At 31.8% G+C, this 13,918-nt stretch overlaps 1 protein-coding gene across 2 annotated transcripts in view; it reads left to right on the forward strand.

Moving 5' to 3' along the window:
• Window positions 1–13,918, forward strand: part of LOC100015273 (cadherin-10) — a 298,482-nt gene that overhangs the window by 214,866 nt on the left and 69,698 nt on the right. For both annotated transcript variants that reach the window (XM_007486838.3, XM_001364738.4), the window contains exons 3-5: window positions 826–1,120; window positions 2,772–2,891; window positions 3,472–3,639. In XM_007486838.3, the coding sequence (XP_007486900.1) occupies window positions 826–1,120; window positions 2,772–2,891; window positions 3,472–3,639 (583 nt within the window). The remainder of the gene's footprint in view (window positions 1–825; window positions 1,121–2,771; window positions 2,892–3,471; window positions 3,640–13,918) is intronic.

Consider the following 13,918-nt stretch of genomic DNA (forward strand, 5'->3'; position numbering starts at 1 on the left):
GTATATCTTTTCATTAAAAACAGAAACCTGTTCGTCATTTCTTGTGGAAAAGTAGTACACAATCATTTGCCACAACTTGTTAAGCCATTCTTTTTATTCTCCATAGAGCCTACCACAATGTTCAGGTTGTGAATACTTATTGTTGGATAGATAATGGAATCTTAGTAGAATTTTCTAACAGCCTTGCTATTGTGTTTGTTTATTAATTGGTAATGAAAGGAAAAAGGAAAAATAGTTGAAGCTCTGTGTTCTTATACTATCTCCCATGAAAATAGTTTTGCTTACAGTCATTACTACAATATTCTTAAATATTACATCTACAAAATTTTTAGGAAGGGTAGATCAGTAATAAGCAAGCCTGTGCTTTGATTTCTTTCAGCAAATTATGCATCGGTATCATACTTTTATATGCTTGTTCATGTGTTCGCAATTTTTCCCTAGTTTATTTTTCTTTTCTGTCTGCATATCTTCTGACTCAGTTGTGAGCTTTTGAAGATCATGTATGGTACTTTATGTTTTCTTTTCATTCTCAATAAAGTCGAGTATATTTAAATGGATGATTAACTCTGTTAGATTGTCCAAGGTTTATTGTGACATTAGAAATACCATTTGAAACACTTGCTAAAATCACATCTTCTTTCCTCTTTGCCCTAGAAATTTATCTCCTGTAGCCTCTTTATGAAAGCTGTAGTTGGATCCTCATAGTTTTACTTGGCAATAGTTGAATATCAGTGATTCAGTGATTTTTTCCCCTTATAATATCAGAAAAGAACAAAAGCATCTTAATAGTGAACCTTTTTCATTTTTTTTTTAAATTTCTTCTAGCTTCACTCAGATCAAGATAAGGGAGATGGATCACTCAAATATATTTTATCTGGAGATGGAGCAGGCACTCTTTTTATTATTGATGAGAAAACAGGTGACATTCATGCCACTAGGAGAATTGATAGGGAAGAAAAAGCATTTTATACCCTTCGTGCCCAGGCTATAAACAGGAGAACTTTGAGGCCAGTGGAACCTGAGTCTGAGTTTGTCATCAAAATACATGATATCAATGATAATGAACCAACATTTCCAGAAGAAATCTATACAGCTAGCGTTCCCGAAATGTCTGTTGTGGGTAAGTATATTTTTGACGTTTTAAATCATGTTATGTGAAACAGCATTTTGAAAAATGATGATCAGGTAAAATATGAGATAAAATAATTTGTCAATATTTTAATATCAATGTTTTACTGTTACAGTTATTGAAAATGAGGAAAATGATGAAAAGTATGTATTATTTGAAAATATTACCTATATTGAAGGGAATATTTTTGCCTGCTTTGAAGTCACACAAATACATTTGTAATCATTATAGATTATACAAATGTTTTCTGCAAAATTAACTTGAAATTTTTGAGTTAACATTTAAGAACACAGGTCTTGCTCTAGTAAATAGTTAAGAACAGGTTTTTATAACCAATTTCATAATGCAAATGAGTAAATCTGCATAAAATCTATTTCTTGGATCTTTTAGTGCTTTGGTCATTGAAGTTAGACAGGCCCTCAGCGCTGTAGATGGGTTTTAAAGAAGCAGGACATTTCTAGATTATGCATTTAATAAATAAGGGACTTATTAACAACTTTGTAGACCTCCAAAGCTAAGGATTCATCTGGATCTCAACATTAATTGAAATTCTTCAATGTCGCAGTGAGTACTACAAATTTAATTTAAGATAGATATATTGAAACCACCCCTTTCCTCAAGAAATGCATTTATGCTTGAAATTCAACACTATAATTTTGGAATTTACTTTGCTAATGCACTGCCATAGACAGAACTGATGGAGATTGAATGCAGATTGAAGCATACTGTTTTTCACTTTATTTCCTTTATGAGTATTTTTCTTGTATAAGTGATATATATATATGTATATATATATATATACATATATATATATATATATATATCTTCTTTCACAACTTGATGAACATGGAAATATGTATTGCATGATAGCAAATGTGTACCTGTCTCTTATTACCTGCTTTCTCAGAGATAGGGAAGTTGAAGGAGTAAGGAAGAGAAAGGGGATCATGGAGCATCCAAAAATGAATATTAAAAATTGTAACTATATGTAATCTGGAAATAAATAATAAAATAAGTTTTTAAATTTTTCATTGCTATGTTCCATTATGAAATGGAAAGAAACTTTGAAGGTTACCTAAAATCTCAGAATTGGAAATTGTTTAAGATCCTATCTGTTGCCTTTTGATTCTTGTTGTGAACAAGAATCCTATGTACAGCATATGTAATTAAAGGTCATGTCACTATCAGGTCCTATATCATGTTAGTATTTTTCTAATTTTTAGTAATATTCCTTATCTCAGTCCTAAATTTCTTTCTGAGTTTGGAAAAGTTAATACAGCTAGCAAGGTAGAGAAGCAGAATTTGAACACAATCCTTTCTTATTGCTAATCCAGTGGCTCTTCCAGTGTACCATATTGGGAATTAACACATAAAATGAAGCATAAATCTGGTTTAAAAGAAAGAGATGCATCTTTGGATTTTACTGTGTATATTTTTAAGAGAATTGGAAGAAAATACTTGTTGTTTTTTTTCTTGATGGTGTCATTGTTCAGTTACATAAATAAGACACTGTTTTTTGTTTGATTTTTACCAATTGCTATATGGAGATTTATTTAAAAGGCCTTTCTGAAAGGCTCAATCTCTTCAAATGTTGAATAACACTAGAGCTTTTGCTCCTACTCATTCTATTTGTATACTTTAGGTACTTCTGTGGTGCAAGTCACAGCTACAGATGCTGATGACCCTTCGTATGGGAACAGTGCCAGAGTCATTTACAGCATACTCCAAGGACAACCATATTTCTCTGTGGAACCTGAAACAGGTCAGAAGAAAAGCTATGGTTTTTCATTCATCAAATAATCTTCATGATCTTTATGAGAGAGCAGTAACCAAATTATAGCTATTTTGAACAGTTTTCAGAGTGGAGATATAGCGAGTTAATATGTCCTCAAAGTTAAATGACTGTCAAGAACTATATAAAAGAACAGACATAAAACTACATATGCATTAGTGATTGTATGTATTTGTAACTGAATTCTGAAAGTAGGCTATTATAGTATTTGTAAATCCATTTACAAACCTTAAAAAGCTGTATGAAGGCTAGTTATTATTATCCTAATAAATGTTATTTTTAATTACAAACCAGAAAATTACTAGATACAAATGTTTTGGACTGAATTGAATTAGCTTTTAATTTCAACACTCTATAAAGTGGCTTTTATATCATTCATTCATTCATTCACATCAATACAGCAGAAATACAAATGCTAGTAGTAAACAATGGAGGATATACTGCAGAATTACATATATATATATATATATATATATATATATATATATATATATATGAAATACAAATAACAGAATAACAAATATTTTTGTTGTTTTTCTTGTTGTTAAAGGCATCATCAGGACTGCTTTGCCAAACATGAACAGAGAAAACAGGGAGCAATACCAAGTTGTTATCCAGGCAAAAGACATGGGCGGCCAGATGGGTGGATTATCAGGGACTACTACAGTGAACATCACCTTGACTGATGTCAATGACAATCCACCTCGATTCTCCCAGAGTAAGCTCTCTAACAGTCCTGCACTATAAATGCTTTAGAATAAAAGAATTAAGAAATCTCCATCTGATTTAATTTAAGGAAAATCTAGATTAAGAGGCACTTGTAAAGGAAAGGCTTATGTACTGATTTATTTACTGTTATTGGACTAAAAATTAAATGTTACAGCCATGTTTCATCTGAAACTAATTTTGTGCTGGTGGCTCAACCTCACAAATTATTTGTGAGAATGGAATTTTATTCCAATACCGAATTCTTTCATTTAACAAAGGATAATTTGTTTTTCATTAGGAAATAAATTAGGTCATAATTTTCTAGAAAAGAGAATGGTACATTTTACTCTCTATTTAAAAGTTTTATCAGGAAGACCTTAACTCTAGAAACACATAGCTCAAGGAAAATCTGTTTTGACATTGTACAAATTGTACACTTGATATATCAGATAAAGAACCTCTATGTGTAATCTTAAGGGCTTTTTATATCCCTGTTTTTGACAATATAAGCTTATCAAAAAATGTGTGCTATATTTTAAATTTTAGTGGGTATTTGGTGGTAGAATCCTTTTCAAGATCATTTATAACTTCTGTTATATTCTAGACAATTTGTGTTAGAAGTTAAAACAGTAAAGCGCTTAATCTGGTATAATTTTCCCAATTATTTACTTAAAATGTTAGTGTCTGTGCTTCACTGATATTTTTCCCTGGTCATGAGGTCTAGAGGAAAGTGCCTAGCATAGTGGATTGAGGTACTGTGAAAAAATGTATAGGAAAAAATAATTAAAAATAAACAAAATATAGGATGAGAAGACATGGAGAAGTTACATTTCTGCATTTTTGGAAATATCCATATGGCAAAATATGAATCATTCAAGTGAAGGAGTTGTTGAAGTTTCTTGTTTCACTATCATAGAAAAACTAAATTCTATTAATTCATGCTTTTATACTTCAATAGTGTTTCTCCAGTGTTAATTTTGTAATTTCATACCAAAACTTCCATTTAATCATGGTATAATATCAACAGAATATTTCTCACACAATTATTAAAGTTCCCTTAAGTGATCACTTATATAGAGGCCTTGGTACTAAATTTTAGAATTTAGGAAATTTGCAGCTTTGTAATTACTATTAGAATGAGATCTACGTGTGTGTGAAAGAAACTGTCTTTACGTTTTACTTACTACTCTTTTTAACTCCACCACCACAATTATGTTAAACTTTTCCTCACTTTGGTTACCTTACAGTCATATGCTTTTACATATTTATAATTATATGTGAGGAATGGAAATGCAATTCAAGATATAAACCTTATTTCATTTGGCATTCCAATTACTGTTCAAATTCATTCTTGATTTCCTTCTTGCCAGAGATGGTTAGGTAACAATCCTAAGGGTTTTTTGGTGTAGCTATAGTTCCATTATAATTTTATGCATCTGGCTTATCTGTTTATCACTGCAAGCAATCAGGATATCCTGTGTTGTCACTGGGAAGAAAAGAGGTGAGGGTATTACTAGAGAAGAATAGGCCTTCATGTGTTAAGTGGGAATCTCTTTAGACATTTAAATTCAATCAGAGAACTCCAAATAATCTTGCACACATCATTTTCCTTATCCCAACTTCTCAGTTTGACATGGTTCATAGCCTTTGAACAGAGTGGATGATAGAAGGATGCTACTAGATGAAAGTAATTCATTCATAAATATTCAAGCATAAATTATTATTTTATTTTTAAAAGGTATGTCTTGCTAATGAAATTTATTTTCCTAGCAAGGTGCTCATGCTTATGTTAGAAATAGATTTTAAACAAAAATGTAAAGTGATACTAGTTCATGTACAATTAAATGAGATAATCTGAAAATGAACAGATAAGATTAGCCAAATTCACAGACAGTCCTAATTCAATAAAGAACTTAGAGGAGTGGAGTACAAAACAGAGTTTCGATTTTTTAAATAAATGCCTTATTTTTATAATCTTTATTTTTCTTCCTTAAATTCAGCAACTTTTTGTTTTCATCTCAGAAGACAAGGGGGGGGGGCAAAGTATTAGATTAAACTGCTTTCAGAATAATAATGAGAGTAATTTGAACTTCAGCCATAGGAACCTTGCACTAACCCCATATACCCTATTTTCTCTTAACTTGAATTTTTCATATAAACTAGGGTATAAACTGGCACAGGCCACAATTTGAAATTGTGATAACATTGATAATTAGTTTCTAAATTTCTAAATTTCTAAAAGTTATTTCAAAAATATTATTTTATTTAACTGTTACTTCAAAAATCTTTGCAAGTGGTCATTTATTGTTGCTATTCTTTTTCAATGACAAAACTAGGATTCCAAAAGGTTAAGTCACTTGTGCAAGTCTAAGTTGCTAAAATTCTAAACTAGGTATCGAGTTCAAATCCAGTGGTCTTCCCATTATATTGCACTGACTTGCCATGTAATATTTGAATGAACTTCAATATGGAATCTAGTATAGGATTTTGTGTTTGAAAATATATACTTGCATAAATATCTAAAAATGAAAAGATTTATGTGTAAAGAGGTGAGAAGAGGAAGATGGACAGGCAGCCAATGTGATTTAGCAGAAAAATCACTAGATTTGAATTCTGAATACTTGACTTCAAATTTCAGCCCTGTACTTAATATGATCTTGGGGAAGATAACCTTTTCTGACCTTGATTTCTTCATCTATAAAATGAGAAACTTGGTATAAAGGATCCCTAAGGTTCTTTCTCTTGTTAAACATAATAATTCTTGAGTTGGATAAAGTATGAATGGTATTTGCATACTGTTTTTAGCCTTACTTTTCCTCTTCTTTCTTCTAAGACTACATAATGAAAACCATAAAATTTAATATAAGATTTTGAGTGCATAATGAGAGCTCAATTTAAATTCAATTAAGAACATTTTTTTAAATGAAGTCCTGGTTATGGAGGCTGTGGGGGGATTTCCTGATTATACAGAGTAACTTAATGGGAACAGAAATTGAGAAAGAGGAGGAGATAATTCTGCATCAAGTATAGATTTCTCAGAGGAGGATCAGGACATGGGCTCTAGCTGAGAAAGTGAGTGCACCCCTGGGATAACCGGGTAGTGAAATGTGGACTTCATTGATCAGCTTGTGATTATGTAAAATATCTATGTCTTCCAGTCAGAATGCTCTCTGCTCAGGACCCAAAACAGTGTAGATGCCAAAGCATAGAAGGATGAGAAAGAATATCCTGAAGAACCATAAAAGATAGGAAATCCATAATTTGGAAAAGGTCTAATCACTCTAAATTATATGTAAACATTCCTGACAATAATATATGTCATTTTTATAGAACATCTGTACTAATTAAAGTAATATTACATATGAATTTAATATTTCTTTGGGAAGAACAGCTAAACTAAATATAGATATTCCCAATGTCATAAAAGACCTATGAATTAATCAAAACACTTATTAAATATCTACTCTGTGTTAGGCACTGAGTGAGGCACTAATCATGCAAAGACAGAAACAAAATACGTTTTCACCTCCTGGAGCTAATATTCTAATAGAGGAAAATATACATATAAATAAATATGGAAAGCATATGAGGCAGTTCGGTGGTACAGTGGATAGAATATTGCACTTGGAGTTAAGAATCCTGACTTCAGATTTTACATCAGGTATTTAATATCTGTGTGACCCTGAGCAAGTTAATAATTTCCTGACTCCATTTCCCCATTTGAAAATGAGGATAATAATAGCACTTACTTCCAAAAATTTTTGTAACGATATAATGAAGTAATTCATATGCTTTACATATTTTAAAATGAAATTTAAGTGCTAGCTTAGTATGAGTATTGTTACTGTATGATAACTGCTTCTACCAGAATGTTTTCTATTCCTTGATGGGATCATTATGATCTTTCTAGCTGATGTTTTTAAACTTTTCTGTGAGGAGAAGCCTTACTAAGGATTGAGGATCATCTTTTTTTTTGTTTGTTTTTGTCAATTCACCATAAATTCAAAAGTTAATTTTGTGGAAGCATGGAGGAACTTCAGAAAAGTTGTTTAACCTTTGTAAGCCTCAATTTCCTTGTATGTAAAGTGAAAAATCTACTACCTGTAGAAATAACAAAGAACATGATTCGTATACCCTACACCATTTAAAAATGAAATATTACTTGAATAAGAACATTAAATGAATATCAAATTATTACTAAAATCATAAGTAGTCTTCAAAAAATCTACTCTGACAGCAGTTTCTACTCACTTGAAGTAGGATATTTTTGGTTTGTTTAGTTTTGTTTGTATTTTTCTTTTGACTGCCAATTTACCTGAATTTAGGATTTATATTCTCTTCCCAGGAAACTCACTTTAAATAACTACTTCAGGAAGGAGAAAGACAAGTAGGAATACATATTCAGTGCTGAAGATAATGTTTACATGGTACATATGAAGGCTGATGATTTTATAAGAAAATTTTAATTGCCAAGAAACAGTATGCAAAAGTTGTAACAAATCTTTTGAGAGTGTTAGTGATCAGCATTAGAGCTCTTTCCACAACAAAATAAATAATAGATGTCTTGGTGCTGTGGAAAGAACCCTGGAAGGAAGAGAGACTAATTTTAAACCTGTTCATTCCCTTTCCAAACCTTTGGCATCTTTGGAAATTTAAACTTCCTAGGCTCCAGTTTTCTCCTCTTTAGAATGAAGTAGTTGAACTAGGTGGTCTCCAAGGTCCCTTCAGCCCCAAGTCAATGATTCTAGAATCATATTAAGACCAAAAGATTATATTAAAATATTAGTGTAAAAAGTCTACTCAAAGGTATTACTGATATATTGAGATGTTCTTTTTTTTGTATCTTTCTCCTTTCCTTCTTCCTTGCTTGCTTGCTTCTTTCCTTATTGATTAATTTATATTTGTTTATATTTTCATTCATTTATTTATTCATATTTCATTCATTTTACTATTTGTTCATTTTATTTATATGTTTGTTTATTCAACTTTTTATATACCATTGCTTATTTTGTTGTTGATGGTGGTGATGCTGGTTTATTCATTTATTAATCTTTTTATTTTTAAACCCATAATTTCATTTATGTATGAATATATTTGGGAAGAATCCCTGTCCACCAATAGATATTAAATATAAATAATATTAATTTTTATATGTTATTAGAAATTTCCTGGGGTTATAAGAAAATACTTGTGCTGAGTCATAAAGTTAATGTGTTTTAGACCAAAACTTGAAATTCTAAATCTGAGACAATTTTCCAAATCCTGTTTCCTATTCAGATTTTTCTTTGGAGGGGCTGGATTCTGAAAAACCTTACATAGAAATCTAACATTGATCTATCATAATTTTCAATGAATGTCTGATCAATCAAGCAGGGTAGAAAGATTCAGACAATAAAAGGATTTTGTGTTACTTTCAGTTTCTGTTATTATTTCTGATGTTTTTAAGAATGTCCAAATTCAATAGGTAAAAAAGTCTTAGCAAGTAAGAGGGTTCAAATATAGAGTATCTGAGTTGAATTTCTAGTCATCCAGGGAAGAGACAAGTGAAACACTGGTCTTCATTCTGTATTTATCATATTCATTTAACTGGATTCCCTTCTAAATGTAAAGTGTTTTCAGAATTTATACCTACACTCCGGGGAGATAAGGCTGATTCCATTTCCTTTCCAATATGATTCAATTTCTACTTTTTTCCTCTGGGAACTTCCTACGAATGCCAAGAACAAACAAATAAAAATTAAGTACTGTTATAGTCCCCTGCTTCACGAATGGATTGTCAACAGACACAAATCAAGTTTAGTATTTGTCCTCTACTTTCTACTTTTTCTTTTCTAGAAATCCTCAACAAAGTGAATAAAGTACAACATACAACTCCTTCTGCTAATAATGAGGATATTTTGATTGCCTATAGTCCTGATAAAAAGAATACATAGATATGTGTATTATATCAGCATCCAACTCCTAGGAACTTTGGCTACCCCGTGCTTCATCTCTCATGAAGTCACCCTGCATCTATCCATTCTAACAACCTCCTCTTCTACCAAGATATACAAAATAATTGCACAATTTCCTTTCCCAGGTTAAAATAAAAATAGGTTGTCACATTCAAAAACATTTAAGGGATTACAATATGCAAAGCATTGTGTCATCAAATACTTAGCAAGGTTTGAAATAAGGATAATAAATATGAGTTCATAAAATATATAGTTTATTAGAGGATTAAAGAACAAATACATATAATTATAGTATCTGGTAAGTACATTAGAGATTTATAAGCCAAAAAAGTTTTCAATGATATCCAAAGAGGAGAGCACAGTTCTTTCATGATTTTCTTCTGCCCATCCATCAGATACCCTTAAAGGCTTACTCTTAGATTCAGAGTCACTTGATTGCCCATCAGGTTCAAATCATAGGAACAAAGGAAGATTATGGTTTATTAGGATTAAGAAGTACTTACAACTCCTTCAAATATCACAGCAAATCTCTTAAAGTAAATCAGAAGGAAGGAAAAAAAAACATAGTACAATTGTACATTTTGTAGTCTGCTGAGAATTACATGAATATTATTTCATTTGTTATTCACAACATTAAGAAAAAGTGCTATTATTATATCCATTTTAGCATTGAGGAAACAGAGGCAAATAGTGATTACCTGACTTGTCCAGAGTCACATTGCTAGTATCTGAGGCCAAATATGAACTCAACTCTTCCTGACTACAGGCCTAGTAATTCTGTCCGCTATGCCAACTAGCTGCCTGAACCAAAAGTAAGCTGCTATAAAGTCCTTATGTTCAGAACTACATCAAAAGGCTGCTAGATTTTCTCAGAACTTCTGCATAGATACATGCTAGTATAAATATTTAGTATAAGCAAAGTTGCCCCAGAGCTGGATACAGAGGTAGTCCAGCTCGTGCCGGACCCATTGCCCAGTCAGAAGAAAAGGCCAGGGAAACATGCAGATAGATCAAACCCAAAGCAGCCCACAACTGAGCCAGAGAAAGACACAGGACTAGACTAATGCATGTGCAGGACTCAGACAGCCCTGATAGAGCCACAATAGGAAAGGGGATCATATCAGAATCTAAGCAGAGCAACAATCAAATCACTCACTCCTGTGATGCTGTCAGAGCCACAGGACAACCCTAGGACAAGCAAGGGCCTAGAAAGCAAAACACTTGGGATTTTGGAGATCTACTACCAACATAGTCAGCAATATCTGCCTGGAACCTGATCATGCCACAACAGGGATGGAGCCAATTCATATTTTAGAATGTGTATGGATAAGTAGACAGAAATGCTTCCAAAACTAAAACCTATACAAAGCAGTAGGAATATCGGATGAAGATGGGGCTAAACAAGGACTAAGAAGACTTTGCCCTCAAACTTCTAATAGTTTTGGAGAGAGGGTATCTGTCACAAAAACATAGAACAAATCCAGATAATGAAGTAAATAAAAGAAAATCAGTAAACAAAAGAAAATTTCAAACAATTAAGAAATAATATTGTTCAAGATAAGCTCAGAAATAAATTCAAAAGAAAAGAACTCTATAAGTTGCCAAAAGTAGATCAACAGAAAAATAAGGATTATGGATTAGGAGTACCTAGAGAAAATGAAACAAAGGATACAAAATGCAATCCTAAGTGAATTGAAGGCAAGGTAAGAAATAATAGCAAAAAAGAATCACTTGCTTAGCACATAAACTGATGCATCTTATGAAAGTATTGTACTCAGAAAATTAGAATGGCTCAAGCAGAAAACAATAACTCCATATAACAAGAAATATATAAAATCAAAATATTTTTAAAGGAAGAAAATGTAAGGTATGTACTATCCATAAAAATTATCTGGGATGAACTGGAGGAATTTCATGTGAACTGGAAAGACCTGGTGGAACTGATGCAGAGTGAAAGGAACAGAACAATGAGAACATTATACACAGAGACAGATACACTGTGTCACAATTGAACAACAATGCAATAATCAAGGACATTTCTGAGGGACTTATGAGAAAGACTGCTGTACACATACAAAGAAAGAACTATGGGAGCAGAGATGCAGGATGAAAAACATGATTGATCATGTAATTTGATAGGGATATAATTAGGATTTTGATGTGAAAAGATCACTCTACTGCAAATATGAATACCATGGAAATATATTTTGAACCATGAGATATATATATATATATATATATATATATATATATATATCCCAGTGGAATTGCTTGTCAGCTCTGAGAGGTGGGAGGGATGAGGAAAATAATGAATCATTTAACCATGAAAAATATTCTAAAGAGTAAAAAGAAAAACAATCTAGGAAAAACAAGCTGTCAAGGAGAAATCATTGAAGAGGTTTTGGAATATGTAAAACTCATATTCATAAAAATTAATTAAAAATAATACCCAGAATGCCCTTTGTGAGAAACAGTGGGTAAAGTAAAAATAGAAATAAACTACTGTCCACTTGCTGAAAGATGCCCCCAAATGAAAACTCAGAATTACCTCAATCCAAATCCATTACTTCCACATCAAAGAAACCATCCTGCAAATGAGTGTGTGCCTTTGTGTGAGTGTCAGGGGTGGGGATGGTATCCATATCAAGTATCAAGTATCCATAATTAGGATTTCTCAAAACTTAGCAGCTACCAAGCTGTGGAAAGAAAGGACTGCTAGTATTACAATAGCTCCAAAGAGTTGAAACCATCCTACATCTTAGCAAAACTGCCCACATAATATGCTTGTTGATCAGTCATCTGGCCTATTTTTAAATATGTTTTAAACTCTGAAATTTGGTGATCTCATTTGTTCCTATGGATTCCTTTATCACTATAGAGATGATTTTCAGATAATATCAAGCCCTCTTTTTTCTTAACTCTTCAAATCCAAATTTTATTTGATTGGATTATTAAATGTGGTTTGATTGTGCAAATGTCCAACTCACAATAACTCAGACTAATCTCCTCTTCTTCTATGAATCTATTTCTCCTCCATATTCCCAATTTCCGTGGATTATACTATTTTTTTCACTTTGACCATACTTGAAATGTCAAAATAACATTTTTTTTTTATTTTTCCTTTGCCATTGTCAATTGCACGGGAACATTCTAATTCCACAGCATCTTTCGTATCACTTCTCATCTCCAGGAATACTGCTGTTACCTCAGTAAAGACTCTTCTCACATCTCACCCCTTATATACTCTATTATAAAATCTCCAATTTCTCCTATTTTCTGTCTATCTTTGAGGCATCTCCTAAAAACAATCTACATGATTTCTCTCCAACTCAGGAAGTATTTACTGAATCTACAGTAAAATGTTAAGCCCTAAAGCCTAACATTTAAGACATATACCACAATCAAATTAAACTTTTTATTCACTTGCATTTCACTTTAATCCACTTGGGGCCTTTAATATTTCATTCAAAATTTAATACTTGCCGTTTTTCAAACTCAGCATGCTGACTCCTGCACCTGTGAATTTCTGAACCCCTTTAGTGATAATGTCTTGCCTCTGATTATTATCTCCAGCTAATTCTGTATGAATCTTTTTGAACATAGCTGTTTCATATTGTCTTCATATGGGAAGATTGTTGAAGGGAAATGATCAAGATTTGACTTTTGAGGTATTTCAATGTGAAGATTAAGTGAAACAATAAAGCCTATATTAATTGAATTATAAGATGCACATTTCAGGTAAAACATATTACATTCCATATGGAACATGTTGAGTTGGAAATATTTATAATGAAAATATTCTGTAGATAGTTAGAGATGTAGGTATGGGGTGTTGACCTGAAAAAATATAGACTTACTAGAGGAGTTATAATCATAGAGCTCTGTACTGCCCCCCAATTTTCTTCTGCATATTGTAGTTTTTTAATTGAATTTTGTTTTTTTCCAAATACATGTAGAAACAATGTTTGACAATTTTTTTCTGATATTTTGCAATTTAGACTCTATTATTTCCCCACCACAACTCTCTGAAAGGGAAAATTGTCTGATATAGGTTATATCAGTGTTTTCACACTATGCATATTTTCATATTCCACATGTCTTGACTTGTGACACATATCACATATACAATTAAAAAAAACTCATGAAGGAAATAAAATGAAGGATAATGTTCTTTGATCTGTAATTGATTTCAAATAGTTCCTTCTTTGGATGTGTATATTGTTTTATTTTATAATCATTAGATTCTTGGGGTTATTTAGGAACCTTTTTTTTTCTAATAACAGTTTAGGCCTTCATTGCTGAGTATAAAAAGGAATTCTTAATCTCTTTCTCTAA

Source organism: Monodelphis domestica, chromosome 3 (assembly GCF_027887165.1).
Source record: "Monodelphis domestica isolate mMonDom1 chromosome 3, mMonDom1.pri, whole genome shotgun sequence".
NCBI lineage: Eukaryota > Metazoa > Chordata > Mammalia > Didelphimorphia > Didelphidae > Monodelphis > Monodelphis domestica.